We start from the raw sequence: 22,354 nt of genomic DNA, 5'->3' as shown, positions 1-22,354 counted from the left end.
AACAAACTTGACATCATTGTAAATGAACCATTAGTGCCTTTACCCTTGTCTCTCAAAATGTCAGATATTGTAGTGCTTTCAAAACCATGTTCTTCCATACGAGCAGCTGAGGTCGATTCATGTCATGAAAACATAAGTGGCTGCATTAGTGGATTCACTAAGTAGACAGGTCATAGAACAACATTCTTGAGTACATTTCCATGAAAAATGATTTGCTTGAATTTCTCCTTGCACTTTGCCTATGAACACCATATTTTGGATTCAGAAAGATAACAGTTCAAATTTGGCTACAACAGCTAAGCTCTTGCTCTTACGACTAAAAGTACATATACTGCATAATCAATTTCTCTTCAATCCAATAGGAGCTTATATCACAGATATTGTCAGTCATAAATGTACATACATTTAAAGAATGTCTCCACAACATAAAGCACCTTTATTTCAAGTATCCCACGAAAGATCTACCAAATTTTGAATATAATTAGTGGATTAAAGATACATCTGGGAAAATATTCAACAAATAGATACAACATCTTAGATTTTGTCATTCAATCCAAAAATGAAAAAAAAAAACTATTATCTTATAGAGAAATATTTTTTGTAGAAATGGTCTCCTTCTGAATGATGTGATTGACTCAAGAGTGTTTGTCTTCCGTAATGGTAGTTCTCTCCTCAAACCCATGGATCTCACTATGTGTTCTTTATGTTCTTTAACAATCAAATACTAGACCAACAATTATTACATTTGAAGCCTATTCTGCTCTATTAGTAAACATTTTCATTCTTCAGAAATCAAGCCTAGCTAACATCCTTGGATAAATAGAGAAACAGTTCCAAAGTGTAGTAAAGGAAGAAAAGCGCTCACTCTCAACAGTGAAAAAAACATTTCTTTAATTCCTATACACAAAAGAAAGCATTTTTAGAGTTACATATCTTTGAAATTGCGGTTACTTCACTTGTTTGAGGCAGAAATTTACTTTGGTATTGTTTCTGCTTCCTAGAATTTGATCCTCAATGCGAATGAAATTATGGATAATTCCTTAAGCTGGGAAGAGCTAGCTTCTCTAAAGAGTCTTATGGTTATTTCACTGAACCAAAACCAGTAAGTCCCACTTATTCCACATATCATATATTCCTTTCATCAGCATACTACTCTCCAAGCTGAATGAGATTCGCCAATATGTTGCGTCATCTCTATATAATTGAAGTTCACATGTATTCTTTTCTGCACCATCAAATGATGGTTATATCAAACATGTATGTACATTCGAGTATGAGGGACAGTAATTGCAATGTCATAGTTCTCATTTACGGTATTGTTTTGATAAAATTAAAGTATGAAAACTGAAGTATATCAATGAGTAATATAAGTTGTTGAATTTGGAGTACTCAAATGTTACGTTGCATAATTGGAATGTTAATCATTCCAAGTTTTCCTTCTACATGCAGTTTGAAACTAAATTTTAAAATTCGCTCACAGTTTTTTTCTGTCTAATATACTTGTTTTCGTTGCCTTTTTATGGGTATTTGTTTGTAACAAGTTACTTTCAGAATAGTCGAATACTTGTGAAAACATATTTGAAAAATTGTCAATTGTCATGGTTTGCCAAATGTTTGAATAGGTTTGCTTTTACATATCAATCTATAGTCTATTCTAACCAGTAATTTGATGTTGTCAATTTCTATGTTGACTCAATTTGTTTCCACAAAAATATTATAAAGCTTTAAATCGGCTTTTAAAGTATTCAGTTTTAACTTTTAAGTGCTGAATTGGTTATCAGAGACCCCCTTTGCTGAAGTTTAAAAACCACTCCAATGTGTAAGATTATCAGTTAAGACAGTTAGACGATGGATATGGATACAAGTCCAAATTCTGCTTTTGGCAGAAGGGAGAGACCAATTCTTCATGCTTGTCGTGCTTGGTGGATTGTAAATTGTACCAAGGAAAATATAATAATAAAACAAACATGTATGAAAACTGAATAAAAGCCGTCTATCGTCGCTATTAAATTTTCAGTCAGTGACATTCAGATGTTGTTTTGTGTTACAATTTATTTTCTGATACGGCTTACTCTGTTTACCAACCTCAATCATTTATCACATGCCATTATTTCGTATAATGGTTTCTTGTATGGTTGTATCAAGTAGTCGTCTTCTTGGTATGCAGCATAGCAACACTGCCTCCTGAGGTCGGCACTTTGACCAGTCTGAGACAACTTCATATTGCACATAACGAGTTAACAGGTCTCCCATCTGAGATAGGTCTGCTGACCAGCCTTGAGGTCCTGAAAGTTAACAACAACAGGTAATTTGAAGCACTGAAACAAAAAAAAGATATTTCAATGTACGTCTATCATGATATTTAGTGTTACTTTATTGTTCCCAGTCCTCCTTTTCTGGAGGACGTTGATGTTTTGGAGTCTGTTGATTTTCTTTTTGATCTTTTATTTTTCTTTGAAGTGACAAGGACCTAAGTTAGGTTCATAAGCTTAATCTTTCAATTGCAGGATTCACTCTATTCCGGAAAGTATAGGGGGTTGTGCTTCTCTTATTGAGGTAAACAGGGGCTTATTTTCCTTTACCCACTTGTCTTCTTCTCTTTCATTAACTGGAATCATGAAATCCAAAATATAAGAAGAAACAAGTTCCAGCATTTATTGTTTCCTGTGATTTTATTGCCTATATACAGTAACATGATTCTATATGGTGTAGGTTGATCTTTCATCTAATCTTTTGGTAGAGCTGCCAGAAACAATTAGCAAACTAAAGGTCTTAAAGGTCTGTCTTCATCTATATGCGTTTGCATTTTTCGTTTTTCCCTTTTGAAGTCCTTCTGTAAAGATACCACTTCAGTTTTTTTATGCAATATAGAAAATTCTTGTTCTTATATAAATACCGTACAGAAAAGAACTTGCAAACATCTAGTGAAATTAACTAGATATGCTCAAGTACTGGTTGTTAGACATTGGTAAACAATGTAACATAGTTATCTAAGACAGAGCATAGCCTGGATGGACATGTATGCATCGGCTCTTGAACATTCAGCTATGACATTTTAAACCAAACTAGGGGATTTAGTGCCATAATCTGCTGGACCAACACCATTTGTTTGGCTAAAAGCACAGCACGTGATAGGTAAAACTTAATCATGGGTAAGTGAAAAATGTGTATATGAGAGAGACATTTTACATTCATTAGTTTGGTTGTAGCACTTGGCGCTAGTAAGTTTATACCACACATTATAGGGACATGTCACGAGTTTGAATGCTGCCACAGACAAAAGCCTAGTATCTAAGTGGAGAAGGATAGATGGTAGGCCCATTATCATATAGTTACGAACTGTGTGCCAACAAACTCCCAGGGATCTCTCAATTATCAAAAGGGGAAAAGAGTTGTTCTCTTTGCAAGATATGACACAAGTTTCTCCAGTAAACAATGTTTTCTGAAACATCTAACATCATGTGATGGCCTCTTTTACCTGACAGCATGCTTTTGCCCCAATTATTTGCATGGTTCATGTTCTGATTACTGGTGCAGGCACTTTATCTCAGAAACAACGGGCTCAGATCCCTTCCTAGCAGCATTTTTAAACAGTGCTGCAAACTCTCTACACTAGCATCTTTTGATTCAAAAGCAAGGAAATACTAGATTTGAACTTTTCGGTTTAATTATACCCTTTTCGCTTTACTTTTGATTCAAAATAGACTGAACTTTAGCAGTTCCTCTGCTAAAAACAAGGAAATATTAGATCTGGTCCACTTTGATGTCTGGCAAGCACCGGTGGAGTCCGTAGAAGGAGCGAAATATTTTGTGTCATTTATTGACAATTTCTCCAGGAGAAGTTGGGTGTATCCAATCAAGAGTAAGACAGATGTTTTTCCAGTTTTCAAACAGTTCAAAGCGCGGGTGGAACTTGAATATGAGAAAAAGATCAAGTGTTTAAGGACAGATAATGGAGGAGAATACACTGGTGATGAATTTGATAACTTCTGTAATCAAGAAGGTATTAAAAGGCAGTTCATGGTGGCATATACTCTACAACAAAATGGAGTAGCAGAGCGGATGAACAGAACCTTGTTGGAACGAACAAGAGCTATGTTGACAATTGCAGGGTTGGAAAAACAATTCTGGGCAGAAGCAGTCAAAACCGCCTGTTATGTGATCAATCGGTCACCATCAATCGCAATTGATCTAAAAACGCCAATGGAGATGTGGACAGGAAAACCAGATGATTATTCTCTCTAACATATATTCGGAAGTCCTACTTATGTTGTGTACAACACCCAAGAAAAATCGAAGTTGGATCCAAAATCTAGGGAATGCATTTTCTTAGGGTTTGCTGATGGAGTCAAGGAGTATCGCTTGTTGGATCCCACTACCCGCAAGGTGGTAATCAGCAGGAATGTTGTATTTGTTGAAAATAAGATACAAGCAAAAGAAGGTAGCACTTCAAAAGAAAAATCACAGACTACTACAGTTGAAGTTAAAGAAATAGAAGAAGTCCAGTTTCTTCTGAAGCAGCACCAGAGCACAAAGAACAAGAGCAAGTTGAGATCAAAACTCCACAAGTTCGAAGGTCAACTAGGGAGAGAAGAGAACCATCTTGACACTCAGATTATTCTATGGAGAGCAATATTGCATACTGTCTATTAACAGAAGATGAAGAACCTTCAACTTTTTACGAGGCTATGAAAGGCCAAGAATCATCTCTGTGGATGACAGCAATGCAAGAACAAATTGAAGCTCTTCATAAAAATAAAACAAGAGATCTTGTTCAATTACAACAAGGAAGGAAGGCTATTGGAAACAAATGGGTCTACAAGATCAAACGCAACGGTAACGATCAAGTGGAGAAGTATCGTGCAAGATTGGTGGTAAAGGATTCGCTCAGAAAGAAGGTATAGACTTCAATGAGATATTTTCTACGGTGGTCCGACTCACAACAATTTGAGTGGTCCTGGCGATGTGTGCTATATTTGACTTGTACTTAGAGCAGTTAGATGTCAAAACTGAATTTCTTCATGGAGAGCTTGAAGAAGAAATTTACATGCTCCAACCAGAAGGTTTTGAAGAACAGGGAAAAGAAAACTTGGTTTGCAGGTTGAACAAATCTCTATATGGTCTCAAACAGGCGCCGAGGTGTTGGTATAAGAGATTTGATTCCTTCATTATAAGCCTTGGATACAACAGACATAGTTCAGATCCTTGTGTTTATTACAAGAGATTTGGTGATAACGATTTTGTTATTTTGCTGTTGTATGTTGATGACATGTTGATAGCATTCCCCAACAAAGATCGTCTCACAAATTTAAAGGCACAGTTGGCTAGGGAGTTTGAAATGAAGGACTTAGGACAAGCAAATAAGATTCTAGGGATGCAAATTCACCGAGATAGAAATAATATGAAGATTTGGCTTTCTCAAAAGAACTACTTGAAGCTTCAAGATTCAAGACTGTAAGTCAATTTCTACCCCACTTCCTATTAATTTCAAGTTATCCTCAAGTATGAGTCCTAGCAATGAAGCAGAGAGGATAGAGATGTCTCGAGTAGCGTATGCATCAGTAGTGTGTGAAGTTTAATGTTCGCCATGGTATGTACAAGACATGACATTGCACAAGCAGTGGGAGTGATCAGTCAATACATGGCTAATACTGGTAAAGAGCATTGGAATAATGTTAAGAGGATCATGAGATACGTCAAGGGTACCTCAGATGTTGCAATGTGTTATAGAGGATCAGACTTTACTGTTAAAGGTTATGTTGATTCAGATTATGCATGTGATCTTGATAAAAGTAAGTTCACCATAGGTTATGTGTTTACTCTTGCTGGAGGAGCTGTAAGCTGGGTTTCAAAACTGCAATATATCATGGCTACATCTACGACGGAAGCAGAATATGTAGCAGCTACACAAGCTAGCAAAGAGGCAATATGGATGATGTAACACCCCGAAATTGTTTTTGCAAAGACTCAAACATTTCTCCACGTGTGTGTAGACTAGAACCGAAGGACTTGTAATTATATATATGAGTTAGGATTAATTTCTAAGTATTTGAAGTGTGTTAGATGTGTTTAGGGGTCATAAGGGATCTCTAACACCAAATCGAGTCCAAAAAATTCCAATCGATTAAGTTTTCGGATGAGTTAGTATAAGGGTCAACTTCAAATGACCATATCTCCTATAATATAATGAACTAGATGGTACACGACCTACCAAATTAAAGGTCTTTGAGTCTTCTTTCCAACGCCACTAAGATTGTAATTTTTTGAGTTTGGAGTCCAAAGTTATGACCATTTTACTACAGACTAGTACTGCAGGAATTTCAAGCCTGGGCGACCACTGTAGAAAATTTAGGCTTGGCGCTCCAGTGGCGCCCGGCGCCACTATACCGCTAGAAAACAGCCTCAGTAGTTTGGTCCTTGGCGCGACGCGCCACTATTAGATGTGCAGGTTTTTAAGCCTATTTTGGTTTGGCGCTGAAGTGGCACGACGCGCCAGCAAGATTTTTGCCCATTTTTCCAGATTTTGAAGAGGGGCAACTTGGACATTTTCCCTAAACATAAATACACTAACATATGACGTTTTGGGATCATTTTTTTCAGCCTTCTCACCTCCCAAAAATCCTAATCTTCATCCCCTCTTCTCTTCCAAACATCTCCAACAAGAAATCCTCTCAAAAGCTCAAGGATTCAAGATCTTCAAGTCAAGTCTTGGTTTCCGGTGAGATGATCTTCAAGTAAGGTATGTAAGTCTAATCTAAAATATGGATTGAGTTCTTCCATATGCCCCATAGATGTGTTGGATGAAAATGGTGAAAAGCTTGAACCTCCCATGGAGGTTTTCTTGAATTTTTCCCAAAATTATAGAAAGATTTTCTTTTTACTATTAATTGATTGATGATTTTCATGTCTTGAATTACTAAATAGTTATCTTTCATATTATTGACTACAAATGAATTTTTGTATATAAATTCATATGTATTGATGGTGTTCTTGAGTTGAGTTTTGTTGAAAGTATGGATTCATGTATTCATTCACATGAACCCAAGATGAGATTTCTTTTGTCATAATTTATCTTGAGGATGAGATTGATAGTTTTTATATATAATAAAAACAATATTATTTTCATAGTGAAATGAGGTATTCTTTTACATGAGTTTGATGAAATTGATTTTTTTGAGTTATATGAGAATTGGGATAGTTATGAATGTGAATGGCATAAAAAGAAATGAAACATTGGTAGAGCTAGAATGTCACTTTTGTTTCTATAAATGGAATATAGAATTAAATAAGGATTTTGGAGCAAGATGTTTGATAATGATGTGGATGATGATATTTGACAATGATGTGAATAATGATGTTTGATGATGATGTAAATGGTGATGTTTGATGATGATGTGAGTGATGGTTATCTTTAAACATATGTAGAATGATTGATGAAGAGGTATGTTGATGATGATGCTTGAGGTGAAGTGGATTGGAGTCTAATGTGATTATGTGATATGTGATTTGCATAATTTTATTTGATTGGAGTCTTATGAACATTTTGAAAATGAATGATCTTTTGAGAAGGAGTTTTAAATAAATGATTTATACACTATTTTGAGTTTAAAGAGTGATTATTTTCATCTATGATTTAAAAAAAAGTTTAAGCATGAGTTGAGTTTGAGAAGTCTTTTAATTATTTTTGAACATGAGTATTTTGAGTATAAACGAGTTGAGTATTTTTACGTAAAAATGTCTATTTTGAGTTTGAGTTGAGGAGTTGAAATTATGTTTTAAATGCATCTAACATTTTTTGTATTCATTGAGTTGAGATGGTATCGAATTCAGAAAGAAGAGTTTGATGATTGAAATGAGTTGATTGTGAAAAAGGGTCCAATGAGACTAGATGGATTGAGTTTTGAAAAGAGTCCAATGAGACTAAATGAGTTGATTTGAAACTAAGTCCTAAGAGACTAAATGAGTATTTTGAATATTTTACTCACTTGATGGATATGTGCATATTGAGTCGTGGGAGGAGTATCGAGCACCAAATTGGGTAAGAGTATAGTCCATACTCGAACCCCATAAACTACGCCGCCAACGTAGGAAGGGATTGAACCGTTAAAGTCGGATGCTTCCTATGGGATCGAACCGTTAAAGTCGGATGTTTCCCATTTTATTGTCCTGAAATGATAGGACTTGACTGATCGATGGAATCCATGATTGGTTGATTCGTTCATGACCTGGAAAGGTATGGACGAACGTGGCAACGACGTGGCTTGTTGTGCATCACCTACTTATAGGTGGTGGGATTATTGTCGGTTAGAGAAACTCCCAAATTGAGTGGATTGTGCATGATTTGATTGGTTTGATTGAGCTTGTTGATAATTGAGTTAGATTATATCACATTACTAAGTTCTAATTTGCATATTTATTGAGTTGAGTCCTTTGACTTGATTGTTGAGTTGATGGTATATGATTGGATTTGATGATATATAATTGGATTGGAGTAGGTGATATGTGGTGGATTGGATTAAATGATATGTGATCGGATAGTGTACGATTGGATTGGATTGAATAGAATGATGTGTGATTGGGTTGAATAGAGTGGTATGTGATTGGATGGGATCGAATTGTAAATGATTTGATTGAACTGTATTGTAAATGATTGGATTGGATTATATGGTATATGATTGGTCTTTGTCTAAAAATGTATCCTTACTTTAGACTTATGACACTTTGGTTGAGTCTCTCTTATCTTTCTGAGTTGAGATATTTGAACCAACGTTACTCTTCCTTGAGGTATGTTTCATTCTGCCATATTACATACTCGTACCAGGACTGTTCAAAATCGTCCGCTACCAATAACCCAACCGCATAATTGGCTTATTGGCTTATTTGTATTGGGTTATCAGATTAGAGGGTGGGAATGAATTTAAATTTTATAATTAACGGCTTATCGATGTGGGGGACGGATTACTCAATTTTGTTATTGGGTAAACCGTTAATCCGTTAAAAAATTATTATATTTTATTATAATTTATAAACTTAAAAATAAATCTTAATAGGTCAAGCCCATTTAACTAAATAGGCCAAGCCCATTTAGTTAAATAGCCAATCCCAAGACTAGGGCTGAACACGAAAAATCAAAAAACCGAACCAAACCGATAACCAAACCAAACCGGAAAAAAAAACCGACATTTATTTGGTTTGATTTGGTTTGGTTTTTAAATTTAAAAACCGACTATATTTGGTTTGGTTTTGGTTTCAAGTCTAAAAAAAACCGAAAAAACCGAACCAAACCGACTTTATATATACATATTTTAAAAATTAAATTTGTATATATATGTGTGTGTATTTTAATTTTTTTATGAAAAAAATACAATTTATATTGATTTTTTATATTTTTGATCTTGGGCCATTCTTTTGAATTATACTAAATAAAGTAAAAAAAAAAAATATAGACTTCATACACAGAAAAGCTACTCACAATTACAAATAGTAAAACTTTAGGTGAGTCATTCTCTATTATTAAACATGTATGCGTCAATCTTGGCTAGTAGCTACTGGCTACAATGAAATTTATAATAAGAAAATACTTTTGAAATTTATTTTCTGTTTATTCAAATAGTGACTATAAGGTATTTTAAAAACCGACAAAAACCGAAAAAACCGAAAAAACCGATAAGAACCGACAAAAACCGAATAGTAAAAACCGATATCGTTTGGTTTGGTTTGATTTGACAATTTGAAAAACCGACTCAATTGGTTTGGTTATTTTTTAATTAAAAACCGATCCAAACCGAACCGTGAGCACCCCTACCCAAGACATTAGAATTTAGGTCACTATATTATTTTTACTATACAGTCTAATGTCTATACCCTAATTTTATTTACACTCGCCTCTGTGCTCTACTTCTCTGTCTCATCTCCATTCTCAGATTCTTTCATTCTCTCATCTACTGTCTCCGGCGAAATTTCACCGTCGAGACAAGCAAGACCACGTCGCCGCCTGCACCTCTTCTCGTTCCTTCCTCCTCTACTCATAATGCTTCATTAAGCAAAACTCCGGTGAGCCAACATTGGTAACAGCAGCAACCAACAAATACGACTCTGGTGGAGCCAACCATCACAGCAACAAGAAGGCGACAGCTAGTGAACACCGACCTAGACTATAGCCTGAGATTTCGGCACGTTAAAGACAGATCTGGAAAGATCTGTTTCGGTCTAGGTTTGTTTTTTTAAATAATCATGAGATTAAATAATAATCTAGGGAGAAATGTATGTTCATTACATTGCAGATCCATAAGTAGCTTTGCGTGCCAAAAGTAACTTCATACAGCAACAAATTTGATATACTCACTACAGGATTGTAATTCATTGAAAAATCAAGGGTTGTAATTCATTGAAAAATTAGTGTGTATCTATTAAACCTGTATGCCACAGTAGCCAGGCCAGCAGATGCTTTATAATTAATTAATTTTCAAATGGTAAGTAACAACTAACCTGCTTTATTTAAATTGTGAAACCACTAAACATACCTTAGAAGCTAAAGCAGCAGATCTTGAATCACGAGTATCTTGTTCAAGATTCTCAATTTTTGAACCAGCTTGAGATGTGTCTGCAGAACTTAAAGACGATTCAAAGTCTATTACAGAATTTTTATGTACAGGGGAAAGAGAAATAGGCCTCAACATGTGATTCTGCTGCTTTCCATCCAATTATGGTATTGATTCTTCCGACCTCACTTTTCCTAATAATTTCTCTTCTTCTCAGATATATTGCTATTATATGTTTACAAAAAAGTAGGTAGAGTAGGGTTGTCTTACTGGGTATGTTGTTGTTCTTTATGTTGGTATGTGCTTCACTTATTTTGGCATTATTAAACTAATGTACTTGCTACTCCTTTCAGTCCTATCTAATAATGAGTACTCTTTTTGTTTAACATACAGTCATACATTGTTGAAATTCCTTAGCATTGTGTTATCTAATTTGAAACAGGAGTACACATTTGAGAATTGTTTGATTTAATATGATTTGTAATCATTTGTTGAATGCAGGAGAAGAATGTGCTTCCAAAAGAAAAGAAAGATGAGCATAAAGTTGTGGACACTGGACGTTGTTTTCATTTCTGTTTTTCTGTTTTCATTTCTATTTTCTATGGTTTAAAGGAAGAACATGAACTTATCTGTTTTCATTTCTGTCTTCATCTCTGTATTGAAGCTACATGAGCATAGGTGTGTTTACTCTTCTAATCTTCTTGACTGCCATCAAATCTGTTCACATATTGCTTACCTGAAGTAAATGGCAGAAATTTTATATGTTACCACCGATACACCGTCCGATAACCATTCGATAATTGCTAATCCGATACCAAACCAACCGATATCTTATAGGTTGGCTAGCGGATTAGTACTTTTAAAAGCCGATAAACGTTAAGCATAATAATCCGTCCAATCCGCCCGATAAGCAGTCCTAACTCGTACATTCCATGTACTGACGTCCATTTGGACCTGCATCGTTTCATGATGTAGAGACAAGTTTAAGAGATCGTCAATAGGAGCACTATTGAGGAACTATACATACTCAGTGTATTGGTGAGTCCTCCCCTACATTCGGAGGACACCGCTTATGTTATTCTTGCGTCAAGTTAGCCCTTTTCATTTTGATTTGAGGTAGCCATGAACATGTCATTGACACCAATTAGATAGTAGTGATAGAGGCTTCATAGACTAGACAGTGATGGGTCGATTGAGTATTTTCTTTCCTTGAATTATTCTTGTCAAACTAATTTAAATGACAAAGATTGAAGTTGATTTGTTGGCTCATGGCCTTTCTTTCTTGAGTTAGAATCGTTGATTTGGATTGCCCACTAAATTATTTCTTTATTTTAAACTTTCCGCTGATTGATTGATATGGACGGATGTGTGATTGGACCAAGTGGTTCGCTTGGGGACCAGGAATGGTCTTCGAGTGCCGATCACGTCTAGGGTACCCTCTCGGGGGGTGAAAGATGAAGATGTTACTGGAGGAGCTCGGGCACAAACAAGAGAAGGTTGCTCTGTTTTGTGACAGTCAGAGCATTTTGCATCTTGCAAAGAATCCGGCATTTCATTCAAGGACAAAGCATATACGAGTTCAGTATCACTTTGTCCGTGAGAAGGTGGAAGAAGGCTGTGTGGATATCCAGAAAATTCACACTAATGACAACCTAGCAGATATGTTTACAAAGACGATCAACAGTAACAAGTTTAAATGGTGTCGATCTTCTATTGGCCTAGCAGAAACGTAACATTGCAGTAATTGGGTAGAAAGGATGGTGTAAAGACTTAATTGATTCTCAATTAAATCTTCAAGTGGGAGAATGAAAAAAAAAGTCAACAAAGGCTGCTGTCAACAAATGCTGCCTCTTGCTGTCAACAAATGCTGCCTCTTTTTGAAAAATGCAAAACGCGTAGAAAAACAAAAGTAGGCAGAAAAATGCATTCCTCTTTTGACAAAATGCATCGCGTAAATTTTTTTACGCATTTTTGGTTCCTATAAATAGAGGGCCGTTTGCCCTCATTTAAATCATTCAGAAAAGAGAGTAAGAATACAAAGAGAGTTATACACCAAGATAAATATTGTAGTTTTGAGTGTCCTCTTTAGTGAGTTGTTCCTTTTACAAGAGAGGAGTGTTAATTGTTGTTTTCTCCTTGTATTTGAAAGTAGTGTACTCCCATATTTTCATAGTAAAATCCTTCTACCTGTGGTTTTTCCCCTCTCTCTGTTAGAGGGGTTTCCACGTAAAATTCTTGTGTCTAATTTATTTTCATCATATCAAACTTTAGTTGTGGTGCTTTCTCCACCAAACAGATCGTTCATCTAATCTTTTGGTAGAGCTGCCAGAAACAATTAGCAAACTAAAGGTATTAAAGGTCTGTCTTCATCTATATGCGTTTGCATTTTTCGTTTTTCCCTTTTGAAGTCCTTCAAAGATACCACTTCAGTTTTTTATGCAATATAGAAAATTCTTGTTCTTATATAAATACCGTACAGTAAAGAACTTGCAAACATCTAGTGAAATTAACTAGATATGCTCAAGTACTGGTTGTTAGACATTGGTAAACAATGTAACATAGTTATCTAAGACAGAGCATAGCCTGGATGGACATGTATGTATCGGCTCTTGAACATTCAGCTATGACATTTTAAACCAAACTAGGGGATTTAGTGCCATAATCTACTGGACCAACACCATTTGTTTACCAATGTGCATATGAGAGAGACATTTTACATTCATTAGTTTGGCTGTAGCACTTGGCGCTAGTAAGTTTATACCACACATTATAGGGGCATGTCACGAGCTTGAATGCTGCCATAGACAAAAGCCTAGTATTTAAGTGGAGAAGGATAGATGGTAGGCCCATTATCACATAGTTACGAACTGTGTGCCAACAATCTCCCAGGGATCTCTCACTTATCAAAAGGGGAAAAGAGTTGTTCTCTTTGCAAGACATGACACAAGTTTCTCTAGTTAACAATGTTTTCTGAGACATCTAACATCATGTGATGGCCTCTTTTACCTGACAGCATGCTTTTGCCCTAATTATTTGCATGGTTCATGTTCTGATTACTGGTGCAGGCACTTTATCTCAGAAACAACGGGCTCAGATCCCTTCCTAGCAGCATTTTTAAACAATGCTGCGAACTCTCTACACTAGATCTCCATGGAACTGATATAACTATAGATGTTATCAGCCAGGTCGTCAATTATTTACTACTATAAACAGTAACATACCCTATTTAGTTTTGCCTCTTACAATTTTCAAACGACCACAGATTGAAGGATGGGAGAATTTTGATGAGAAAAGACGCTCGAAGCATCAGAAGCAACTGGACTTCAGAGTGAGCAGCTCTGGCAAATTTGATGAAGGAGCTGATAAAAGCTGATAGGCCAGATACAAATTGCTCGGTAATGCGGTTTTATATACACCCTGACATACATTTGCATTGTGATCCCTAGCAAACTTTACAGAAGAATCTTTTAGTACCTGTTAAGATACATCAAGAAATTATAATGAGCATACTGCTCCTGTGTACACTCCCTACAGATTTACCATTGTCCTGATGCTTTGTGACATAAAACTGTTACATGCATTGTTGAATGAAAGTTCCCTTAAGATGCATATTACAAATTGTTGAGCCCCTAAAGAATTGAATTATTTGACTTGCCAGTTGAAAGTTACGTACTCCCTCCATTTTTATTTTGCGGGTACAACATTTAGAGTTTTTTTTTTATCCTTGAACCTGTTATATCTTTAGAGTTATGAGTTTATAACTATTATATATTATGTTTTTTTACACAAATTATACATCGCGCCAAAAGTACGGGGTTCAGCTGAAGTCGCTACCAAAGAGTTACATCCGCCCTTGCCTTCCGATTCAATTTAATTTTTGTGGCACAGTTCGAATTTCGAGAATCAATATCAAGTTTTTCATTGATCGAATTTTCTGTCTTTAAAGATTTTAAAATGTTAATTATTGTGATTTATAATACTTTTTACGAAATTTTCAAATATATTAATTTTATTTCAAAAAAACTTAAAGCTTTCATGTTCGAATTCGCGACCGAACTTTGAAAGTTTAAATTTGAGAATTTCAACTATGCTACAAAAATTGAGATATGGGGAGTAGTTATTAAGAAAACATAGCAACAACTGCTCATCAGAGGAAAAGTTGGGTGTGACTGACCACGAGGGGCATAATGTTACTTGATTGCAGGAATCACAAGGGATTCGAGGATCAAGTGATTGAATTTAAGAGGATTAACCTCGAGAAGATCAACTAAAGAAGAGGAATTGAGAGAGAAGAAGAGAGTTTAGAAAGAGAGAGAAGTTTGTATATTTCATATCATAATTATACAATGAGTTGATTACAAGCTATATAGTAATTGAATTGAACTAAATTGAGCTCTTAAGCTAATAATAGAATCTGTTACCAACTAACTTTTCCTGTAGCTAACTAACAAATGGAATTGTAACTAATCATCTATCACATAACTAGTATGCCCCGAAAGATGGGTAATTGACCACCTTTCGCGGATAAGGAGATGCCCTTGAAGATCACTTACCCAGATTTGGAAGGACATGAGTGGAGAATTGTCACAGGAATTCTTTTTTAAAGAATTGGCGATATTTCCTTAACTGCAAATTCAATAGCTCCGATTATGAACTCGGAAAGAGAAGAGTACCGTCTACTCATTATTTTGTATATATGGGTCAAATATTATTTTTTATAATTTAAAACTTGAATGCTCTTTAGTAAAATCACTAACTTGGTCACTATGATTGTATGCATTCAGTCTATCTACAAGCCATTGGGTCAATTTGTCTTACTGAAAGGTTGGCAAAATGCCAATGGAACTTTGTACGTACTTTGCTCTTCAACACTTAAAAGAAGGATTTCTCATGCTTAATGTCTTAAAAGAGAAGAAGATGAGCGGGAAAAAAAAAGTCAAAGGGGAGAGAATGAGCTGGAGCTTGCCACTTGTTCTTCGTCAAAATTAAGAATAAATTTATGTTAAAATATAATGAATGGGGTATAATTGAATCAAAAGTAAAGCGAAAGGGGTATAATTGAACCAAAAATATAACAAGGGATATATTTTAAATTATTTCTGATACTAGTAGGATATATTTAACCCTTCTCCGAACTTAAAATAAAAGGCTTGCCGTTCAATAAAAAAATTCATCAAAAGTCCACAACACAACCAAATAGAAGACTTGATATTTCATAACATAGAATAGAGTATATTTGTAATTTAAGAACATTTCCCAAAAAACAAATTGGATAATTAGGAAGAGATCCCAGCACTGCCTGAACCTTGTAAGTTATGTGTCAATACGGTCATGAAACTGAATCTTTACTTTTCCTTGCTTTCGTTGGTAAGGGGTTTCAAATTTGAGACCTCCAAGAAAGTCCCAAGCCCAAACCATTGGGCCACCCGAAGGATATATATGATAGATTCTAGATTCATTTTCATGGTTATAAAATACCAAAAACACTCTACAAGATCAAAAATGAAGAAATAAATGTAAAATACCAAGAAGGGCAAGAAAGGAGAAACTGAACAGGCAAGCAATAGGAAATGCAATCAAATCTATCACCCCATGCCATGCAGGAGCTTACACCTACGTGGTCTTGGAATTTTTGGCCCCCGCTTGCTACATGGACAAACCTTCCGAGGCAAAAGTCAAAACTTGTTAAACTTGAAGTTTTGCCCGTGGAACAAATGAGGTCAAAAGTTCAAGACTAGTCACCTCCAGAGTCATCCTTGTAAATCACCTCTGACAAGTGAACAAGTCTTGATTAAGCCCAAAATGATCAAAAACTCATCTAAGTAAATTCAAAATAGAAGCTATAACAGTAAGACTTCAAATTCTGACTGAAAATGTTCCGATTGATCCAAATCGTAAGTTCTCCAACATTATAATTTCAACATATTGATGAAATATGTTTCTTCAAAAAATATTTTAGGTTTTCCACAAATACATAATTAATCATGACGGTAAACTACTCATGCAGATAAAGCAACCATTCCTTATTGCCGCTCCAATGCAGCCACAACAAGATACTATTACATGAACGGCTCCAATACTAATAAACAAATATATGAGCCTGCAACATAACAGATAGGTCAATTAGTTTTCCGGAGAATAGGGGCGGAGGGAGAGTATTAGCTACGGGTTCAGACGAACCCAATAGCTATTGCTTAGACCCTGTACTTGTGCCAGGAATTTCATTGAATATGTATGAATATTTAAGTGCGAAACCAGTAACTAAGACGAACTAGTAAATTCTGTGACAAATTCAAAACCCATAAATTTCAAATACTGATTCCGCCTCTTGAGGAGAACATGTTCAAATCCAACCACTCAAAATTGGCGCATGAAATTCAAACTTGGAAAAGCAGCAGAACACCAAATATGAGTCATCCCTCATCCAAGTAGTAAAAGGAAGAATAAAATCATGTAGTCAAGTTCTGAGGATTCAAACCAACTCAAAACTAAAGATATGTTATGATGAAAAGGCAGTAGCATCAGTTTACAGTATACTGTGGCACAAACAAACAGGTAAAGACCATATATAATTCGTCAGAAACTTACGGAGCAAATTCCCAAAGAACATTCAAATTAAACTGGGAGGTGGAAGAAATTTCCTATTCGGGGTAAGACGGATGGATATGGAACAGGCAATTCAAGGAGCAATTTCCCAGAATTTTCAGTTTTGCAACAGTAGAACTGTATTAGTCTCCACAAGGATATAACATAAACCTTTGGAAAGGTGTAGTGACTGTGAAAGGGAGGAATCAGCCAATTTTTGCAAGTGATTGAAGGATGTCAAGGGCTGAAAGCAGAACCAGACAAGGCCGAATAGAAATCCAGCGTTTTCCCGACAAAATCAGGCTAAAAGGTATTCTCCCAAAGTATTAGGCAACATCATATAAGGCCGGGGAAATTGATATGGAGAGACAAAGCCCCTTACAAGGTTGGATGCTTCACATGGCTACTGGCAAGAGAAACATATTTGACACAACACAACTTATAAAGAAGAGGAATGATAATTTGAAACAGGCATATCCTCTGTGAAGAAGGTTACGACGTATGCAGCCCCTTTTTGGTACATGTTTTTGAAATTAGTTGAACTAAAATGGTGCATGTTGAGAACTCTGAAAAAACTATTGGTGAGTTGGAAAAGGTACGATATCAAATAGGTCCAGAACACAGTATCAGCAAAGTTGTTATGATCTGGAAGGAAAGGTGAAAAGGAGAATATTTGTAATTTAAAATATAAATGTATTTCGTTTTTAGGTGTAAGACCGCAAAATGTACAGGAGGCTGATAGACTATGTAGCAAAGTATTTAAGCTTAGCTTCACTAAAAAAAAGGCTAGAGGTTTGAGAAATGAAGAAAAAACTAACACCTGTCACCAATTGCATCACTTTCGTACTTCAGTTTCTGGTGCGACCGTGATGAGCTTGTTCTACAACCCACACAAACAAACTTGACATCATTGTAAATGAACCATTAGCGCCTTTACCCTTGTCTCTCAAAATGTCAGATATTGTAGTGCTTTCAAAACCATGTTCTTCCATACGAGCAGCTGAGGTCGATTCATGTCATGAAAACATAAGTGGCTGCATTAGTGGATTCACTAAGTGGACAGGTCATAGAACAACATTCTTGAGTACATTTCCATGAAAAATGATTGCTTGAACTTCTCCTTGCACTATGCCTATGAACACCATATTTTGGATTCAGAAAGATAACAGTTCAAATTTGGCTACAACAGCTAAGCTCTTGCTCTTACGACTAAAAGTACATATACTGCATAACCAATTTCTCTTCAATCTAATAGGAGCTTATATCACAGATATTGGCAGTCATAAATGTACATACATTTAAAGAATGTCTCCACAACAAAAAGCACCTTTATTTCAAGTATCCCACAAAAGATCTACCAAATTTTGAATCTAATTAGTGGATTAAAGATACATCTGAGAAAATATTTAACAAATAGATACAAGATCTTAGATTTTGCCTTTCAATCCAAAAATGAAAAAAAAAACTATTATCTTATAGAGAAATATTTTTTGTAGAAATGGTCTCCTTCTGAATGATGTGATTGACTCAAGAGTGTTTGTCTTCCGTAGTGGTAGTTCTCTCCTGAAACCCATGGATCTCACTATGTGTTCTTTATTTTCTTTAACAATCAAATACTAGACCAACAATTATTACATTTCAAGCCTATTCTGCTCTATTAGTAAACATTTTCATTCTTCAGCAATCAAGCCTAGCTAACATCCTTGGATGAATAGAGAAACAGTTCCAAAGTGTAGTAAAGGAAGAAAAGCGCTCACTCTCAACAGTGAAAAAACATTTCTTTAATTCCTATACACAAAAGAAAGCATTTTTATAGTTACCGTTGTAAAAAAAAAAACATTTGTATACCGAAATCCCATATAAGCCACTAGCCTGGACAAGATTCTTCCTGCACCATAGGTACAAATATATTTAACCTGCTCAATGTTATTTATCTTGTCATTGAGACATCTATCATTCCTCTCAATCGAAATAGATAACAATTACTTCCTCCATTTTAATTTGTTTGTCTCATGCTGACTTGCACGAAGTTTAAGAAAGTAAAAAAGACTTTTGAATCTTATGGTCTTAAATTAAAGTTATGTCAAATGGACCAAAATGCCCTCTAATCTTCGGGAAAGTTGGAATGGAAAAGTTGCTAAAAAAAAGATACATTCTTTTTGAAACATACTAAAAAGGAAAGTAGGACAATCAAATTGAAACGGGGGGAGTATAAATTTTGTCTCTTCTTTGTGCTTCTATCCAAAAAATACCTGAAGATAACTAAATAGCACTGAAAAAAATGATATTACTATACTTATAACATGTACACATAAGGAAACTCACCATTTAATTATTATTATTTTAAATCAGTATAGTCAACATTGTTTCTCATATTAAGAGTGCAATCACATTTGATTAAGAAGAGTTTATAAATAACTCAAAATATCAAAAGTGAAGTACCTCCTCAATATGTCTGCCTAAAAAACTCGAGCAACATTCTAATTGCCATCAGCTTCTGCAATTGCATTGGTTGCTATTTCTTTTGCGGGGATAAAGGAAATTATATTACAGCCATAGCATAACCGAATGAACCAAGCGATCACTTCTTGTTTTCTAATTGAAGTTCTGGTATGATTTCAAGGACGGAAGGATTATCTCTTATAACATTTATCAAAAAACTAGTTGTAGTTGCATCAAATGAGAAGCCCCTTCCAGTCATTTCCTTCATAAAAGTTACCATTTCATTTATTTTCCTGCACCTAAGATATCCTTGCATAATAACATTGTAAGTGACATTGTTTGGAAGACAATTGTTCCCCTCCATTTTTCTAAGCATATCTTTAGCTTCATCTAACAACCCTTTTAGACAAAATCCAGTTATCATTGTATTGTATGTTCTCGCATCCGGAAGCAATCCCATTGAATAAATCTTCTCAAAAATAGCATGAGCTTTATCGAGTTCACCATTTTTACACAATCCATTAATGATAATATTGTAAGATATAATATCAATATTTTCTTTCTTTCCAACCAACTTATTAAAGAGTGACATAGCTTCTTCAACAAGTCCGTACTTAAAATAACCATCAAGCAAAGTGTGATGAGTGCATAAGTCAGGTACGGTCCCCGAAGATAACATCTCACCAAAGAACTTTTTTGCATCGTCTGTTCTTCCAACTTCAAAAAGACCTTGCAAGATAGTAGTGTAGGTAACGATATTAGGTTTTGATCCCTTTTGAGAAATTTCACAAAACAATTGTATGGCCTCATCCACTTTCTTTTTCTTACAGTATCCGTTTATTAGTATGTTATAGCTAAAAATGTCAGGCTCAATGTCCTTATCTATCATGCTATCAAAAATTCTCCTCGCACTATCCACTTGACCACGCAAACAATATCCATCCATTATCGCACTGTGGGTGATTATATTAGGCTCTACACCTTTTCTGACCATGTGTTTCATTATTTCCTCGGCATCTTCGACTTTTCCTTCTTTGCATAGTCCATCTGTTAGTATGTTGAAGCTGCGCACATCTGGATAAATATTGTGGTTCACCATCTCAGAGAACAATATCTTAACTTTTCTCCACTGACCAAGCTTACACAAACCATCAATTATTGAATTATATGTCACTATGTTTGGAGGAATGCCTCTCTGCTTCATCTCATTCAAAAGAGTGATAGCAGCATCTAAGTTTCCATCTTTGCAAAGGGAATCTATGACAATGTTGTAGATATATATGTTGGGCTTAGTGTTCCCTTGTTCCATTAAACGGAGCAAACTTAAAGTTTTTTGAGTGTGGCCCCTTTTGCTAAGCCCATTCATGACGGTTGCATACATGACTTCATCGGGCTCACAAATCTTCTCTCTCACCAACTTCTTGAACAATTCAACTGCATCTTTAAACTTTTTTTCAGCAAATAATCCCCTTATTAGAGTGTTAAAAGTGACGGTATTAAACGGAATGCCATTCTTCAAGTAAATGGGTAACATCGAAAATGCACAATCAACACGATGCATCAGGCAATAACTATTAGTCATGATATTCAAGATGAAATCACTAATTGGGATACCTAATTTCTGCATTTCTCGAAAAAGGGAAAGGGAAGCAGAATAATGCTTCATACTTACCATATTCTTAAACAATTTAGAGAAATCGACAACTGAAGGAAGAGGCTTCATTCTAACCATTTGATGGAAGAGAGTAACAGCATCATCTAAGCACTTGAATTCCTTCCCAAGTTTACAATTGGATTTATTTGTATAAACTCTGACCGAAGCAGAATGAGAAGTAGCCATGAAAGAGAGACCATAAATTCTTCTCATCTTCAGCAGAAAGAGAGAGACAATTGCGCTGTGCCCTAATCCAACCTTTTCCTATTCATAATGTCTTCCTTTTCTTTTTATTTAGCAATTGCAATTTGCACCTCCAAATTAAATGCATTTTTGTGTTTTAAACCATGTGTAAAATTTAATTTATAACTATATATTTTAGGTAAAACCAACTTGTAGTCATAATTATCAATGTCATTTTTATCATATTTTTCTTTTTCTTTTTCGTTCTTTTCTTTCTTTGGTTTTTATTTTTACGGGCAATTTTATCGTAATTGTCAAGTTGATTAAATTATTGCAGTAATTGTTGAAATCGTTCCAACAACTTCAACATAGTTATCGCAACACTCAAACAATTGTTGAAGTTGTTATATCAATTTCGACAGCTTTCTAACAGATAGTAAGATAAAGAAAGAAGAGGAGGAATCAATGAAAGTGAAGATGTTAGTTGTGGCACAGGAGGAGATGGTGGTAATGGCGAGGTGGTGGCAAGGGATAGATAAAACCTTTGTATAAATAATAAAATTTGAGAATTTTAAAACTAGTGTCATAAAATTGTTACTTATTACCTATAATTAAGATTTGTATAAAAAATTATCACAGAAATACTTGCATTTGTGATATCTCTTATGTCGCATTTTTTGTGCTTGAGTTGTTATTAACATTCAAGTTTTCTTCCTCTTTTATACATTTGTAAATACAATAATTCCAAACATCTCATGCGTCATATTTAAGATCATAAATTTCAAAAAATATTTCAATATATTATACATAATGGTTGCATGATGTTATAATCATAAATTTACGTCTTGAATTTGTATGAGGTCCATCATGTAAATACAATCGTAAATTTTGATTCATATAACATAATATACAAAATTGGTCACACACAAACAAGACTTCAATCTGCCAA

At 35.1% G+C, this 22,354-nt stretch overlaps 2 protein-coding genes and 1 long non-coding RNA gene across 8 annotated transcripts; 2 read left to right on the top strand and 1 right to left on the bottom strand.

The window, feature by feature from the left end:
• Nucleotides 1-222: 222 nt before the first annotated feature.
• LOC129899050 (putative pentatricopeptide repeat-containing protein At1g12700, mitochondrial) lies at nucleotides 223-21,498 on the bottom strand. Of its 5 annotated transcripts, XM_055973827.1 has the most exons (4): nucleotides 21,241-21,498; nucleotides 19,569-21,015; nucleotides 17,947-18,258; nucleotides 15,737-16,310 (listed from the first exon to the last, which is right to left on the bottom strand). In XM_055973827.1, exons 1-2 carry the CDS (start codon nucleotides 21,433-21,435, stop codon nucleotides 19,708-19,710), a joined length of 1,503 nt encoding a protein of 500 aa, XP_055829802.1. In that variant the 5' UTR covers nucleotides 21,436-21,498; the 3' UTR covers nucleotides 15,737-16,310; nucleotides 17,947-18,258; nucleotides 19,569-19,707. The 5 variants fall into 5 exon arrangements, with proteins under 5 accessions (XP_055829801.1, XP_055829802.1, XP_055829798.1 ...); XM_055973823.1 differs by having other exon boundaries at nucleotides 19,569-21,498; XM_055973825.1 differs by having other exon boundaries at nucleotides 17,947-18,126; nucleotides 19,569-21,498.
• On the top strand, nucleotides 1,027-3,648 carry LOC129898934 (LRR repeats and ubiquitin-like domain-containing protein At2g30105). The gene is made up of 5 exons (XM_055973643.1): nucleotides 1,027-1,102; nucleotides 2,168-2,305; nucleotides 2,508-2,556; nucleotides 2,713-2,778; nucleotides 3,538-3,648. Exons 1-5 carry the CDS (start codon nucleotides 1,029-1,031, stop codon nucleotides 3,646-3,648), a joined length of 438 nt encoding a protein of 145 aa, XP_055829618.1. The 5' UTR covers nucleotides 1,027-1,028.
• On the top strand, nucleotides 12,864-14,150 carry LOC129899052 (uncharacterized). Of its 2 annotated transcripts, XR_008769463.1 has the most exons (3): nucleotides 12,864-12,899; nucleotides 13,607-13,726; nucleotides 13,804-14,150. It is a non-coding gene; the product is annotated as an uncharacterized LOC129899052 (long non-coding RNA). The 2 variants fall into 2 exon arrangements; XR_008769462.1 differs by lacking the exon at nucleotides 12,864-12,899 and having other exon boundaries at nucleotides 13,352-13,726.
• Nucleotides 21,499-22,354: the final 856 nt, after the last annotated feature.

The sequence above is a fragment of the Solanum dulcamara genome, chromosome 8 (genome assembly GCF_947179165.1).
Source record: "Solanum dulcamara chromosome 8, daSolDulc1.2, whole genome shotgun sequence".
Lineage (NCBI taxonomy): Eukaryota > Viridiplantae > Streptophyta > Magnoliopsida > Solanales > Solanaceae > Solanum > Solanum dulcamara.
This window is presented reverse-complemented; position numbering and strand designations above follow the sequence as displayed.

What these genes read in the sequence shown, in the direction of transcription:
- LOC129898934 (XM_055973643.1), top strand. Translation starts at nt 1,029, where the DNA reads ATGGATAATTCCTTAAGCTGGGAAGAGCTAGCTTCTCTAAAGAGTCTT. An exon ending in ATTTCACTGAACCAAAACCA is followed by an intron (nt 1,103 to 2,167) that starts GTAAGTCCCACT and finishes CTTGGTATGCAG; the next exon opens with CATAGCAACACTGCCTCCTG. An exon ending in GCAAACTAAAGGTCTTAAAG is followed by an intron (nt 2,779 to 3,537) that starts GTCTGTCTTCAT and finishes TTACTGGTGCAG; the next exon opens with GCACTTTATCTCAGAAACAA.
- LOC129899050 (XM_055973826.1), bottom strand. Translation starts at nt 21,435, where the DNA reads ATGAGAAGAATTTATGGTCTCTCTTTCATGGCTACTTCTCATTCTGCT.